A 14,597-nucleotide genomic window follows, 5' to 3' on the forward strand; every position below is an offset into this window, starting at 1 on the left:
GAGGAGAGGGGGAGAGCAAGATCGAGAGAGAAGAGAGAGGGATGTGTAAGCATTAGCGTTTATGTGTATGTCAAAGTAGGTGTGTGTGTGTGTGTGTGTGTGTGTGTGTGTGTGTGTGTGTGTGTGTGTGTGTGTGTGTGTGTGTGTGTGTGTGTGTCAAAGTGTATGTATCAAAGTGTGTATGTATATGTGTGTGTATGTGTGTCTACTCACGGCGGTCTGTGCAGTGATGTGGGTGCAGCCCACCACCTTGGCCCCGGCCAGAGGCTTCTCCCCCTGGGCTCGCTTTCTCAGAGCCATCAGGGCCGGCATCTCTGGAGGGACACACACACACACACACACACATTAGAAACACAGCAGATAGCCATGGTTCAGTGAGGTCACACGCTTATTGACTGACTGTGCAGCATCCAGGGTTAAGCTGGGGTTGTTCTCCCTCCCTCCACCTCTCTCTCATTCTTTCTCCACATCTCTCTCTCTCTATCCCTCCCTCAGACAGATGCATTGAAACAGATTGATAGTGCTGATCAGCCTATTTAACTGTCAGCCACACACACACACACACACACACACACACACACACACACACACACACACACACACACACACACACACACACACACACACACACACACACACACACACACACACACACACACTATAATGCTGAGGAACATGTGCCAGCTTGCTCCTACTCTGTACATGTCGTCACTTTACCTTGGCTATTAAAACGTTGCTACCTACATTTTCCCCATAAGTCACCTCTAGACTTTAGGCTTTAGGCGTCGCGACAGTCATAGCTGTATCATTACATGACGTCAGTTGCGGACGTCTACAATTTGCTGGATTGACTCGTGGACGTGGTCGTTTTATTCTTGAAATGTATTCTTGGAACAGATTGACCAGTGAGTCGATAACTGCAGTGGAAAAGTTACATACAACTACATGCAGGTTTCAATTCGGACATTGAGAGGTCACCTATGGAGAATAGCCACATATAACCAAATCAAAAAGCAAAGTGTAAACCAAATCAAAACATAGGTAACGGTTAAAGGTGACAAATTATTAGACCACCAGGTGTGAGTGTGATTAGCCGTTACAAGCCTTTTCGAAAATCTGCCTCTTCTGACATCACAAGTGGGCGTGTCCACCTGTAGCAAACGTTGCTCATCTGTCCGTCACACATCTAGGTGGACACGCCCACTTGTGATGTCAGAAGAGGCAGATTTTCAAAACGGCTTGTGACGGCTAGCATTCCAGCCGGGAGTCGGACTGTACTCGGGGAAACGTCTCTCGGCCGCGCACGCACCTTGTTCGGCGATCTCGATCTCCCGGCGTCCGAAGTCGGCCTGCTTGATGTTCTTGATGCAGAAGTCCCCGTTGCCCTTGGTGTTCTTCTGCTGCTTGTCCCGCGGAGACGTCTCATCGTCCGAGCTGTCCGTGTACGAGGCGGCTGCAAAACACACACACACACACGTCGTTAGTCCTAAAGCGACGCAACACGTCATCCGACCGAGTAGGACCAGAGAGACGATGCACTGTGTTCCCCACACGACCCCTAAATGGTAAATGGACTGCATTTATATAGCACTTATATCCAAAGCGCTTGACAATGTTAACTAACATTCACCCATTCATGCACACATTCACACAACAATGGTGGAGTCAACCATCCAAGGCGACAGCCAGCTCGTCGGGAGCAGTTAGGGTGAGGTGCCTTGCTCAGGGACACCTCAACACTCAGCCAACCCGCTCTACTTCCTGAGCTACTGGGGGGGGCGGGGAGGTCAACCGGGGCCGACTGAACCGGATTGCTGCAATCTATCTTTTCAATAAACCTTTAAGAGGTTTGGGATTAACTAAGAGCAGTTTAGCGCTCACTTCGTATTTCATGTTGGGAATCTCTGTTTTAAATTGGGACTCCTTGTATCACTCACTATACGTTGTCTGATCTCAAATCCCCTTCTTTTTGGCAGTGCCATCAAGAGGATTACAGACCTCTGGTGGAGAGACAGGAGAGGCTGAGACAAAGTGAGTGCAAGAGGAACAGCCTTCAAAGTTCAAGACCTAATCCAATTTAAACCTTTGAATCTGCGTTGTTAAAATGCCTCAGAATTCCTGGAAATGTACAGGATTTCCACATTAAGGCAGGTAAACGGAGGACAAAAACATGGACGCATCGGTGTAGAAAAGGCGTTATGACAAGTACACTGTGTCCTCTTCCTCTTCCAGTGGGTACAAAGACCAGGGAGAAAGAGGGGCGATTTATAGAGAGATTATGGTCCTGGACAGAGGGATCAGAGAGGTGGTAAAGAGAGGTGGAATGAGAGATGAAGAGAGAGAGGATAAGAGGTGGAGAGAGAAGTAGATAGAGGGCGAGAGAGAGAGAGAGAGGGCGAGAGAGAGAGGGCGAGCGAGAGAGAGAGAGAGAGCGAGAGCGAGAGCGAGAGCGAGAGAGAGAGAGAGAGAGAGAGAGAGAGAGAGAGAGAAATAGGTGGAGAGAGAAGTAGAGAGAGAGAAGGAAAAAGAAGTAGAGAGAAGTGGGGATGGAGAGAGATCCTCTAGAGCGGTAGATATAGAGAACAAATAAGTGGAGATAGAGGGAGAAAGGCAGTAGCAGGGTGAAATCAGAAGGCTGTTGAGGACAGAGAATGTCAATGTGAGAGATTGAACTTTTGCCTCCACTACCTTATGATTAAACAAACTGAACACCAAGTAGATAACAACAAGGTCATTCCCAAACCTAATTCCCTGTATTTCCCAGGAATACACACTGTGGTATCCGGCAGCACCATCACTCATCCGAAAACACTTTGGTTCTAACCAAGAAACAAAAGTGTAGAAAATGAATGATTAAAAGATCAAATATAGATTAAATAAAGTAAATGGGGTATTTGGCAGTGACCCCAGTCACTCTAACAACATCCAATGCTGAACAGCCTTTTTCCTCGTGTTTTAACCTTTTACAACACTGTCATACTTCTTTGCCAAAACTGTCAATATGCAATACGGTTGGTGTAGAGAAAGAGTTAGAGAGGGTCAAAGTCAATGTATATGGACCATGCCAATGAAGCATTCTAATCAAATTGACAGAGAGCTGAGTTGGAAGAGAGCGAGAGAGAGAGCAAGAACGCGAGAGAATCTGTTGTGTGACCACATCTTCTGTTTAGCCTTGACTCAAAGCAGCCAACCTCAGTTCCCACCTCTCCCCAACTACCATGAATAACATTAAGATGAGTGTGTGCAGTGAAATCACACACACACACACACACACACACACACACACACACACACACACACACACACACACACACACACACACACACACACACACACACACACACACACACACACACACACACACACACACAGTGTTATGTCATGCAACACGCTCACTGCCCTGTGACACAGAAGCTCACTAGCTTCACAGGAAAACCAGTCTGAGGACAGAGGGCATGCTGTCACATGGATGGAAAATGGAAAGAAAGAAAGAGTGAGAGTGAGAGACGGGGTGCATGCATGTGTGAGGAACGGATGGTGAGCTCTGTCTGTGTTGTGTACCTGAGCTGTAGCTGTCTGTGGAGGACTGGGAGATGGAGCGAGACAGCGAACGGCGTCCGATCTTTGTGGGCCGCTTGTTGAACTCCTGCTTCTGGTCTGCAAACTGGATCTGAGAGAGAGAGAGAAAGAGAAGGAGAGAGAGAGACGTGAGCTAACTATAACAACAGTGTTGTTATAGCAACACCTAAACATGCTAAACTGGTGCATATTAACAAAATGTTGAAATGTCAGGATATTTTTGACCTGATTGGAATGTTAATGATGTGATTGCCATTTCCTAAATGAAAGTACAGAGGGTGAATGGGAGAGATTATCTTTACAAGTGGATATAATCCCTATTAAACCAACATAATACTAAATGTTCTTATCCAGGTCGAATATCTACGCTAATCTGTGTGTGGTTGTACATCTGTAATAACACAGTTTAAGACCCACAATTTATTCTAAATCACTTGTTAAAAAATATGTAATTTAAAATGCATTGCAAAATGGGTCTCTGGGATTTTAAAGATGGTGTGTGTGTGTGTGTGTGTGTGTGTGTGTGTGTGTGTGTGTGTGTGTGTGTGTGTGTGTGTGTTATACAATCACTAATAAAAATAAATGCTGAGTCTTGGAACAAAGTATTAATGATTCTGCCATTAGAGGGGTGATCTATTTCCAGCCATAAAGGCAGGACAAGGGCCTTGGACAAACCCTGGTTCACTCAAGTACACCGCTTGATTTCTAATGGATAAAGTGTACGGAGCACAATGTGTCATAAAGTCCTATAAAGATGTAAATTGTGTTCCTATTCTGGCCAAAGTACAGCGTGTGCGTGTTAATGGTTACACAACATCCAAATATCTGCCCAAATGAGTTCAAAAGAACAAACACAGATGTGACTGTCCTTTGATGGGTGAGAGACACTTCGTCATCATTATCTCTCTTTCCCTCTGCCCATTAGTGTTGTGTTGATATAAATTGACATGAAATGAAAGACAAATTGCCTCTGTGTGTGCACTACTGTTCACCAACAGGGCATCAGGAAACTGTCTAGTCTGTAAGTGTTCTCTGCTTTGAACACACACACACACACACACACACACACACACACACACACACACACACACACACACACACACACACACACACACACACACACACACACACACACACACACACACACACACACACACACTTAATGATAGGGCAGCAGAGAGACAGCTTTCATGCAGCCAGATAAAGCTTTGTGTAATTACACACAGACTGTCTGTTGAGGACACTGACGCCCCACCCGTCTTCCTCCAGTCCTGCTCGAGGTGGGCGGGGCCCCGATGCTCAGGGTAGGCAGACCTCGTCTTAACAGCCAGGATTGTGCGCAGTACAGGTTTGTTCAAACTATTGCTTGTCCTCATTTCACTCGGCACACACCGGAGACTATACCGGTGTATGCGTTCTAGAGATGTAGTTAGTTGAGGATGTACGTGTGCGTGCGGTTACAGTGCGTGTGTGTTTTCACTGGCACCACCACCATGGAAACCCTACTGTGATTGGCCGGGTTGTCAGCCGTTGAAACTCCTCCCCTTCCTGGTGCCGCGTTGGCAAAAAACAACTCCCATCCATCCTTTTACTCGGTGCTTAATCTTTGTTCATTTCAACAGGCACTCACCCTGCAGTTCAGACTCCATCATAACTTAAGACTGTTCCTTGATAATCGCAGATTAAGGATCATGTGTCAGGTGATGTAATCTAACAACGTTCATTATTCGATTCAAATTCATTCATTCGTATTCCCTAATCCTCTGTTCTGTTTTGATATATTTAGTTATCCACTGAGCATTTATCATAGAAAACGTTTTTTTATCATTATTTATCATCATTTAGCCTATACAGAAACGTCATACATAGTAGATTCCTACACTGCATATTTTATTTTATATCTTATTTTATTGGCTATCTTTTAGCATTTGTAAATGTCCTATGTATGTGGAATTGAATTGAATGTTTTACTTAGTATTAGGATATGTCTTGTCTTATCTGTTGTGCCTGTGCACACTATCTGTTTCACTGTGGGAGAGTGGGAAACGTCCTCTCGATTCCTTTGTATGTTTGACATGTGAAGAAATTGACATTAAAGCTACTTTGACTTTGACTTGACTTTCATCCGGCAAACTGCTGTGCCCCCAGGGACCGTTTGGAAGGGGCTCGGATACATTGCCTGTGTCCATCACACAGCATAACACTGCGTAGCCATAACATTAGCCATAACATAGTTCAGCATCGACATGGTACACTAGCCCGCTGGCCGCCTGATGACTGCTACATGTCAGTTACCGAGGGGGAACGACCAAAATAGCATTCAACTAAATCTGCCAAACTATATTCATAATCCATCTGATTCAACAAATTCCGTTAAAACTGCCAAACTGACCACCAAGTACAGTACGTCTAAACATCAGAGTCCACAGCTAGACTGCAGGGCTTCTCACGTCCTTTTGACTGATTTCCCACAACACACCACTGTCCACGTCTCCGAGTACCTACCACCACCACCTCTAACCTCCTCAGCCCCTGTGCCCCGTCACGTCCCTCCGTTCTCCTTACCTGCTTCGCCACGGCCTGTCCGCTCACTCCAGCCTTCTTTTTCAGCATGGCAACAGGTATGTGCACCTGGGTGGGTGTCTTTCTGTCTGTCGGTGGAGGGACCGTGTGTGTGAAGGAGGAACAAGGCCTCCCTGACGTGAACGTGTGTGTTTGTGTTTGTAGGTGTCGCGGGTGTAGAGGGTGTGGGGGAGCACTAGCTGTTCCAAGGTCCGATCCATTTATAGGCCAACCTCTTCAGATCCAGTCGAAACTGGCCGGCCTGGGCCGCTGGATACAAAGAGACAAATTGTTTTCTTTTCATTCAACTACACCACCCCCACCCAAACCCTAACCCCCCCACCCCCTGCCCCGTTTCTGAGTCTTTGTTCTTGATTAACCACGGATTGTTCCACAGATTGTATCACACAGAAAAACCAGCAGAAGCGCCAACTGAACACTCAAGTCATCGGCCAATTAGGGCGCCGCCGCTCACTGTGAGCACGTGTGCTACGTCTTTTGTGTTGCCGGAAATGTTAAACTAACATTTAACTGAATGTTAAACTATTATATTATATTTGACTAGGTTATGTTTCACCAGATAATGTATGAGATCAGATTGAGAGAGAAAGAAAAGGACAAAGATTGAGAGAATCGTCTCACTCATGACCACACTCGATCAGACAATGAGAGAATGATCAATAGCTAGTCAGTGTGTCCCCCTGATTAAGTACTGTTCCCTGATTCAGTTGTAGATGAATGGGTCGCTAGGGTTCAGCCAATCAGAGGACCTGATATCCGAATCCGGCTGGTTTCATTCAGTTATTGATTACTGATTACATTTGATTACGAATGGGACATTTATTTGTATCGAGGCAATCATAACGTCATACTGCCGTGGTTAGAAATTTCTTGGCTAATACTATTCTTCATTATAAATTCATTGAATAGCCTACTTTGAAACAGCTTATGACGATGACAATATTTTAAAATAAGCCTGAACGAAAAACACCGGAGGCCACGCTGTAGTAACAGAGATGGTCATCACAAGGGTGTGAGGTTTGTGGGTTAGCGCCAGCAGCAGTGGTCAACGGGTGGCCTGCTTAAATAGAGAACTGTGACAGTTCCTAGAAAGACTGTCTCTGTGTGTGTGTGTGTGTGTGTGTGTGTGTGTGTGTGTGTGTGTGTGTGTGTGTGTGTGTGTGTGTGTGTGTGTGTGTGTGTGTGTGTGTGTGTGTGTGGTCAATGCATTTCTACGGCACATCCTCTTCAAACCCGTACTCCTAGAGAAATGGATCATATCCACCCCCTGTGAGTCAACCCGACTACCCTCCCCTTCACCCACGGTGACCTCAAGACCACGGGTGGGTGTTGCTGCTGCTGTGTGGGTATGAGGTCATGACGAGTAACAATAACTTAACCCACAATCCCCCACCGTGTCGCAGGTTTGGCAAGGTTGGCTCGTGTGTGTATGCGTGTCATCACAGAACTCACAAAGAGTGCTTGGACGACAGGAAGTGACAAACCAGTGCTCATCATCATCAGGTATGATTCATCTCCAGATGGGAGAGGGGCAGTAGAACGAGTGAGAGCGATGTAGTGGAAGATATAAGAGAGGGGCAGGGCAGCCTAGTGTAACTGCAAGGCTCTGACATACTTTCCACTTTCCGTGTTGCGTGTCCGCGGACAGCTGGACAGCTGTCTTGGTTGAGTGGAAACGCAAACCGTTCAGTTCAATCTACCATTGAGCACTCATGTGCATTTCACGAGCCCAACTCCACACCGAAGGCATTCACGTCACACGGACAAAAGCGGACAAACTCTGTCTCCCGTTTCTTACCTTTATCAATTCTGGATGAGTCGGCTAACGATGATAAACGATAGGTGCACACACACCAATAGGTGTCAGTGAGTGACTCAGATTACGGACAAACATGTCACATATCATCTTGTATGCAAATGCCCTCCGATGCCACTCACCATACAGCAAGAGGCCTTTTCAAAAGGTTTGTACGATTCCCCTCTATTGTGACATACAAGTACCATACAAGTATTGCAGTCTGCGCTTCAAACAACAAGAGCTGTGGATGCTGAGTGGAATGCACAATGGAGAGCCAATCTGTTATGCGTGCAGCGCGTCAATACTGGAGGACATACGGAAACGGAAAACTACCGTGACGCATGTTGAAACCCTACGGACTATCAGCGATAGTGAATACATGCCAAAGTTTGGACTGAATGTTACAATATGGAGAAGGCCAACACATTTTGTAAGGACATTGAGTGCAACATGTCCTATTCTCAAGACATACAGAAAAATATGATATTATTAATTGATTTGATCTTAAAACACGAGATACAACAAGTAACAAAGCTGTATTTTAAAAATAGAAAACACAGCTTACAAAGGAAGGCAGATAAGAGGACGGAGAAATGTGACGACGAAGGCAAATATTTTCCACGCTCATGATTAGATAACTTTCCGAGCTGGGACAGGCCTTCCAGCTGTGACAGATGTGGGCTGAACTTGAGGTGTCCGGGGGAGGGGGTATGGGGGAGGCGAAGTGACCCCAGTAGCTATGTCAACACTGCCATTCCAGGGACAGCCATTAGCTTGACAGCCTTGTCAATGTGAATACCAGGAAACAACATGATCCCATCCCTGTCAACAAGTGTATGTGTGTGAGTGTGCGCACGTATGTGCGTGCATGTGTGTGTGTGTCCTACCGCACCATGCTGGGTTTGAGCTCAGGGTTCGAGGGGGACAGGGTTTCCATTGATACAAGCTGTCTCAATGTTGATCATGAAAGCGTCTAGTGAATCCTCTTGGGGCGTTCAGAAAGAAAGAGCAGAGGGTACTAGAGACATACATGGGGAGCCAGAAACATGCATGGAGTGGAGGGGAGGAAAAGGAAAATAGCTGAGCCCAGCAGGGTCAGGACTCACAAGAGGAAAAAAAAACACGTAGGCAGAAGTACAGCGATATCAGATGGCTATAATGCGTTTATCCTCATGCATATGAAGGGAAAGGGTCAGTACTGAATAAACAAGGAGAAAAGATGAGGAATCTGGAGGGAGGGAGAAGAGAGACACAGGCAGACAGAGCCAGAAAGAGAGAGAGACACACACACAGACAGAGAGACAGAGCCAGAGAGAGAGAGAGACACAGACAGACAGACAGAGAGAAACACACACACAGAGAGAGACACACACACAGACACACAGACAGAGAGAGCGACAGACAGAGAGAAGGACAATAGGAAGACATAAGCAAAGCAAAGCAAAGAAAATATTTTCTAAATTTCAGCTTGCTTTGTCTGTAAAATCACATTTTCTGTTTACAAACTCGATTACTCGAGTACAGGACCATTACACAAGGCCATTCTTCTATTCAGCACTATTTTCAGCACTAAGTGACCCTCCACTTTGTGAACGAGTGCCTTCCAGGAAGCCCGTGATAGAGAGTGGCCGCATCACCGCTGAGTACCGGTGGGTCCGTCGCCGCCGCGAGGACCATTTCTCCCAGAGAGCAGCACCGCTCGCTTTCTTGGTGTTAATCTCGCTTTGTGGATCACAGATGCTCCATCACGACCCGGCATCACAAGCGCGGTGTCGTGACACTCACACATATGCTCCAGTGCACACACGTGCATGTGTTCCCAGCTGTGACTGTGGGGGGGTGGGGGTTGTAGCTTTGGAAAATTAAAATAATAAACCATCTCCCGGTGCTTTGTGAGAAAATGAAGGTCAAGTTTAGTTTTGTACTTTTATTCAATATTCCCCCCCCCACCCCAACTGTTAACCACTGACGGACAGAACCCCGGTCAGAGCATATCATTATGTTATTGTTGTGAGCCGGCCCAAAGCTGAGAAATGATTAATCCTCTTCAATCAGTGTTCTTCGATCATCCAATCAGGTTCTAGAATGATGGTGACATGGCAGTCGGTACACTACACTGCAAATCCATTGAGTGTGATTGCGTGAGACCACAACTGCTATAAAAACTGCAACCGGAAAGACGCTTCTGACAACCCTGTCATCAGTTAAATATATGAATTGATGCATTTCACAACCACAACATCTCTGAATGGGTGCCATTCTTTAATTGTTTTTTTTCCACCAAACCACTACCAACCAAACGTTGCCCAGGGACTTGAAACTTGCTTATTAGCCTTGCCCAGCATTAACATGCTCAGAGAAAATCTCCAGAAGAGGGACACAAAGTGGTTTACTTTATCTTTGATGCAGGTGTGGAAACACAATGCAAAAGAAATCTATAATATATTATGAAAGGCTCATCCAAAATACTTTCACGCATCGACTTGGGGCCAGCGAGCAGGCCGAACCATGGGAGGGGAGAGAGAGGAACACTTGACGGGGCCTTCAGCTGCTTCGTTGCGTTCCGTGCTCTCTGCTTTCTTTCCATGCGGTCCCCAGCGTTGCTAGGCTAAATGGTTATTCCACAGGTCCTCCATCTGGGGAGCACGGGGCCTAGTGGCTCATTTACAGAGCGAGCGCTCCGCGTCTGATGTTTACCAAGGAGGCCATGGGCCAGCCCTGTGGGGGAGGAGAGGAGGGGCCGGGGGCGAAGGAGCACGAGAGACGGACGCCACTTGGGTATCAAACGGAAGAGCAGGATCAACAAGGGAAAATCAGTTTTCCCATATGCAACACACACACGCACACACACACACACACGCACACACACACTTAACCTCATCAAGAAAAGAGCCCACCCGTGGTCCTGAGGTCACCGTGGGTGAAGGGGAGGTCGGTTTGACTCACAGGGGATGGGTATGATCCCTTTCTCTGGAAGTAGGGGCGGGGAAAGTCACAGGCAACATGCCACACCCCTCCCCATCCTGGGTCCTGTATCATTTCGCCCCAGACAAAACTAGACGAGTCGACAGAGTGAGTCTTGCCCATCAAAAAGGTGGCCACGGCACGTGCCTCGTAGCTCCTCTGCGGCCCATGTACCACAGCCCAACCCGCACACGATCCCTCATCCCAAGGGATCGTGTCAATTAACATCTTACCTTTTTTTTTTATACACGTGCAAATGGGCCCTGAAGCCGCTGACGCAACAACGGTGGCGTGTGAAAGGAAACGTAGTAAAGCAGCAGGAGAGAAGGTCTTTTCAGAGAGGTGGCAGTTTAGAACCACTCCATCGTCTAGAACGAGCCGGATTGTTGCGCAACCCAACCGAGAACCAATCATTGTCTTGCTCGGTGTGTGTGAGGGGAAATGAGGTGTGAGAATCCAAGTTGTTTGTGCGGTGCGCCAGAGACATTGAAAAAAACACTTGCAGTAAAGCACTTACCTTACCGGATGACAAGAGGTAGAGGGGTGTGTGTGTGTTTGTGTGCGTGCTCGCGTTGCGCATGTGTGTGAGTGCGCGCACATGTGTGTGTGAGTGCGCGTGTGTGTCTGTGAGTGCGCGCGTGTGTGTCTGTGAGTGTGTGCGAATGTGTGTGCGTGTACTCTGCTGACAAAGTGTTGTGACTCATTCACTTCTGTGCGAGTGAGAGAGGTCTTGTTTGAATTAGCAGTCTGAATGAGCAGGCAGCCAGAAGGCAGAAGTCGCTCGTCTAGAAGGCAGCCTTCTAGACGAGCGACGCCCCGGCCACGTCGCTCGTCTAGAAGCCTTGAACCGACTGACTCAAGGGGGAAACAGTCGCACAAAGTGACACTTCTACATTTGCACTGAATGGACGATTTTAATTAGGAAATTACTATTCCTTTCTTTCCCAAGTAGCAATTCACCAGACGTTCAAAGCCTTTTTCTCTGCTCATTTAAATAAAAGAACCACGATCAAACGGCATGAATACATGCACATGGGAAAGCCAATTGTAACCCGAATATCGCCCAAAACAGGTTTCCTAATCAGCACGTAAACACTGAGGCCCAGATACATATCTAATGTCAGCATATGCTACACGTGAACCTCCTAAGATGGCGCAATTTGATTGGTTCACTATCTCGGGATATTGGGCAATATCTCGTGATTGAGATCTCAAACTCGGGATATTGTTTTTGTGCGCATGACAGTTGTCTCGTCACGCTAATAAAAACAAATAAGCCGCTAATAAAAACGAATGAAATGTGTTGTCTTGTTTATTTTTGGAGCGTTCACGTGTAGTATATATACACTATATACTAAAACAATTATTCACCTCAGGCTCCGTGAATAATAGCCCCCAGAGACCGAATTGTTTGGCATGTAAAACGTACATTTCATACGTCAATGACACCTTTGAATGGAGAGAGGCAGAGAGACACAGAGACGGAAACCCAAAGCCTGACGATGTATTAAGTGTAAGTTATACACAAGTTTGTGTGTTATAAAGATAGAGAGGGAATGGGGGGCGTAAGGGAGAGAGAGGAAGACCGTATCGTTCTCTGGGGCCTGACATTGGCTGTTTATATCCCAATGGAACCAGGGGGCCAAGGGCCACAGCTGCCAACACAGCTAGTTACACACACACACACACACACACACACACACACACACACACACACACACACACACACACACACACACACACACACACCCCCTATGAGCTTGTAGTAAATGCTGGTAGTTCACCTCTCAGCCACATTTGGGGAAGACTCAAACAGGACCTGGGAGTAGAAGTGCAAGGTCCTAGCATAGTCCTACTAACATTTGGGTCTGCGGCAGTCAAATGTAATGCACGCCTTTGTAATAATACATTATTAGTAGTCAAGTTATTCATATTTTATTATTTTTCCATATTGTACACACTACTTGATTGACAGATTTATCATTACCTTGAGTTTGTGAATTCACAAACGGAAATTGTACAGTGGGCCTTATCTTATCTTAAGCCCACAACACCGGTCGACTTGATTGCATTATCTTGTTGCAATTGGATAGCGTATCCCCCGTTTTAAGCGCCGAGTCAGTAGGTAAAGGGCCTGTATAGCTCAAAGCAAACCGCACAGAGAGCTCCGAATGTGGGTCAACCTCATGAGAAAAGCAATAGGACAACGCAAGGCTGAACCACCTCCAGAAAAACGGCACTTTGTTGACTGGAAACACCAAAAAACGTATTGTGTTGTGTCAACAACACCTGCCTGGGGTGCTCGGGTTTGTCTGTGCTGTTGTCTTGCAGGCTGGAGATGCTGAGTCTCCCCTTACCAGGCACCAGACCGTGGTGTGTGGATGATGCAGAGCCACACACCAGACACACAGGCAGGCAGGGTGAGGATGGAGCTATTCATATTTTATGTGTGACCGGGACTTGTGAGAATTCAGGGATGCTCTGATATCATCATTGTGTGATACCGGGGTAAAATCTGAGGAGATAACGACAGCAAGAGAACACCTACATAATTGGATGAAATACAATCTTCACTTTTATGTCATGTCATCTTAGCAAAGAAATTCCTTAGTCGAATAAAATAAAATATATAATCTCCAACATTTTCAATCGTTAAAAGCATGTATTCAACCAGCTAAAGAGATTGCAACCATCGCATTGGTTGGTTTTACTTAATTCAGGTGGCATGTTGATTCAAGGTTTAACATCAAACCAGCAGAAGGCCTGTAGGGTATTAATAGCCATGTGTGTATCCATCCCTCTCTCCCAGGGAACATTGTTTCCTTCACTTGTTGAACTGGCCAGGGCCTGTTAACAGCTTAACGCCTTAAAAAACCTCTGGGCCAAATCCCAAAAGCACATCTGTCTGCCAGTCCACAATCTGGAGCTGGTTCTGGGAACATTAGGGGTCTGGATGTGTATTTATAAAAATAAATACACATGGAGGCAGAGGCGCACGCACACACACACACACACCCAGACACACACACACAAAGTGTGATGGACATTATGCTTTGGCATTAGGAAAATTGATTAACCGAGAGACTGGTAAAAGCATAGAGCTGAGTGAGTAAGGGCTAAAGCATAGAGTAAAGCATGATGGAAAAATCAATTTTTCTGGACTAGGAAAAGGTTTGAGGCCAGGGGATTATCTGTAGGTCAAACTTTGCGAGAGCAACCGACTCAAATTATTCTCGGCAGGGGCTGCAGGTCAAACAGCATAAGCATATTTTCCCTGCATAATCACACTCAGGACCAAAGGGTATTTCTGGCCCAAAGAGCCAGCTACACACAGTCACAGCTAAGCTTGACCGCTCACAAGATTCCTTGTTAGGCGTCTGAAGATTCAGGAACAGAGCTATTCATCCCTTTCTCATCCTGTGGTTTTCATTCGCCCTCGTCTCTCCATCCTTCCCTTTTTCATTCAGCTTGCTTTCTTTTCTCTTCTCTTCTCGGGACCCGACACAAAAGTGCTCCTTATGCAACTCAATGAAGAGAGAGGATGAAAGGGGAGCCAGAGAGCACGTAGGTTTGTGTCCTCCACATACACTCCAATCACAAAAAGTTCATCAAATTAAGCATTTACATTTTCAAAACAGAAATGTTGTCGTGGGCTAATGCGGCCCGTTCCAAG

General features: G+C 46.4%; 1 protein-coding gene across 2 annotated transcripts in view; it reads right to left on the reverse strand.

Annotated features, from left to right (window-relative positions):
* ahcyl2b (adenosylhomocysteinase like 2b) overlaps positions 1-14,597 on the reverse strand; it is a gene marked incomplete at its 3' end in the record, with an annotated part of 37,450 nt that overhangs the window by 13,437 nt on the left and 9,416 nt on the right. For both annotated transcript variants that reach the window (XM_084483020.1, XM_084483021.1), the window contains exons 2-4: positions 3,562-3,670; positions 1,310-1,453; positions 214-314 (exon numbers count right to left, since the gene is read on the reverse strand). In XM_084483020.1, the coding sequence (XP_084339146.1) occupies positions 214-314; positions 1,310-1,453; positions 3,562-3,670 (354 nt within the window). The remainder of the gene's footprint in view (positions 1-213; positions 315-1,309; positions 1,454-3,561; positions 3,671-14,597) is intronic.

This window comes from Micromesistius poutassou (genome assembly GCF_964030765.1).
Source record: "Micromesistius poutassou genome assembly, chromosome: 18".
Taxonomy (NCBI): domain Eukaryota; kingdom Metazoa; phylum Chordata; class Actinopteri; order Gadiformes; family Gadidae; genus Micromesistius; species Micromesistius poutassou.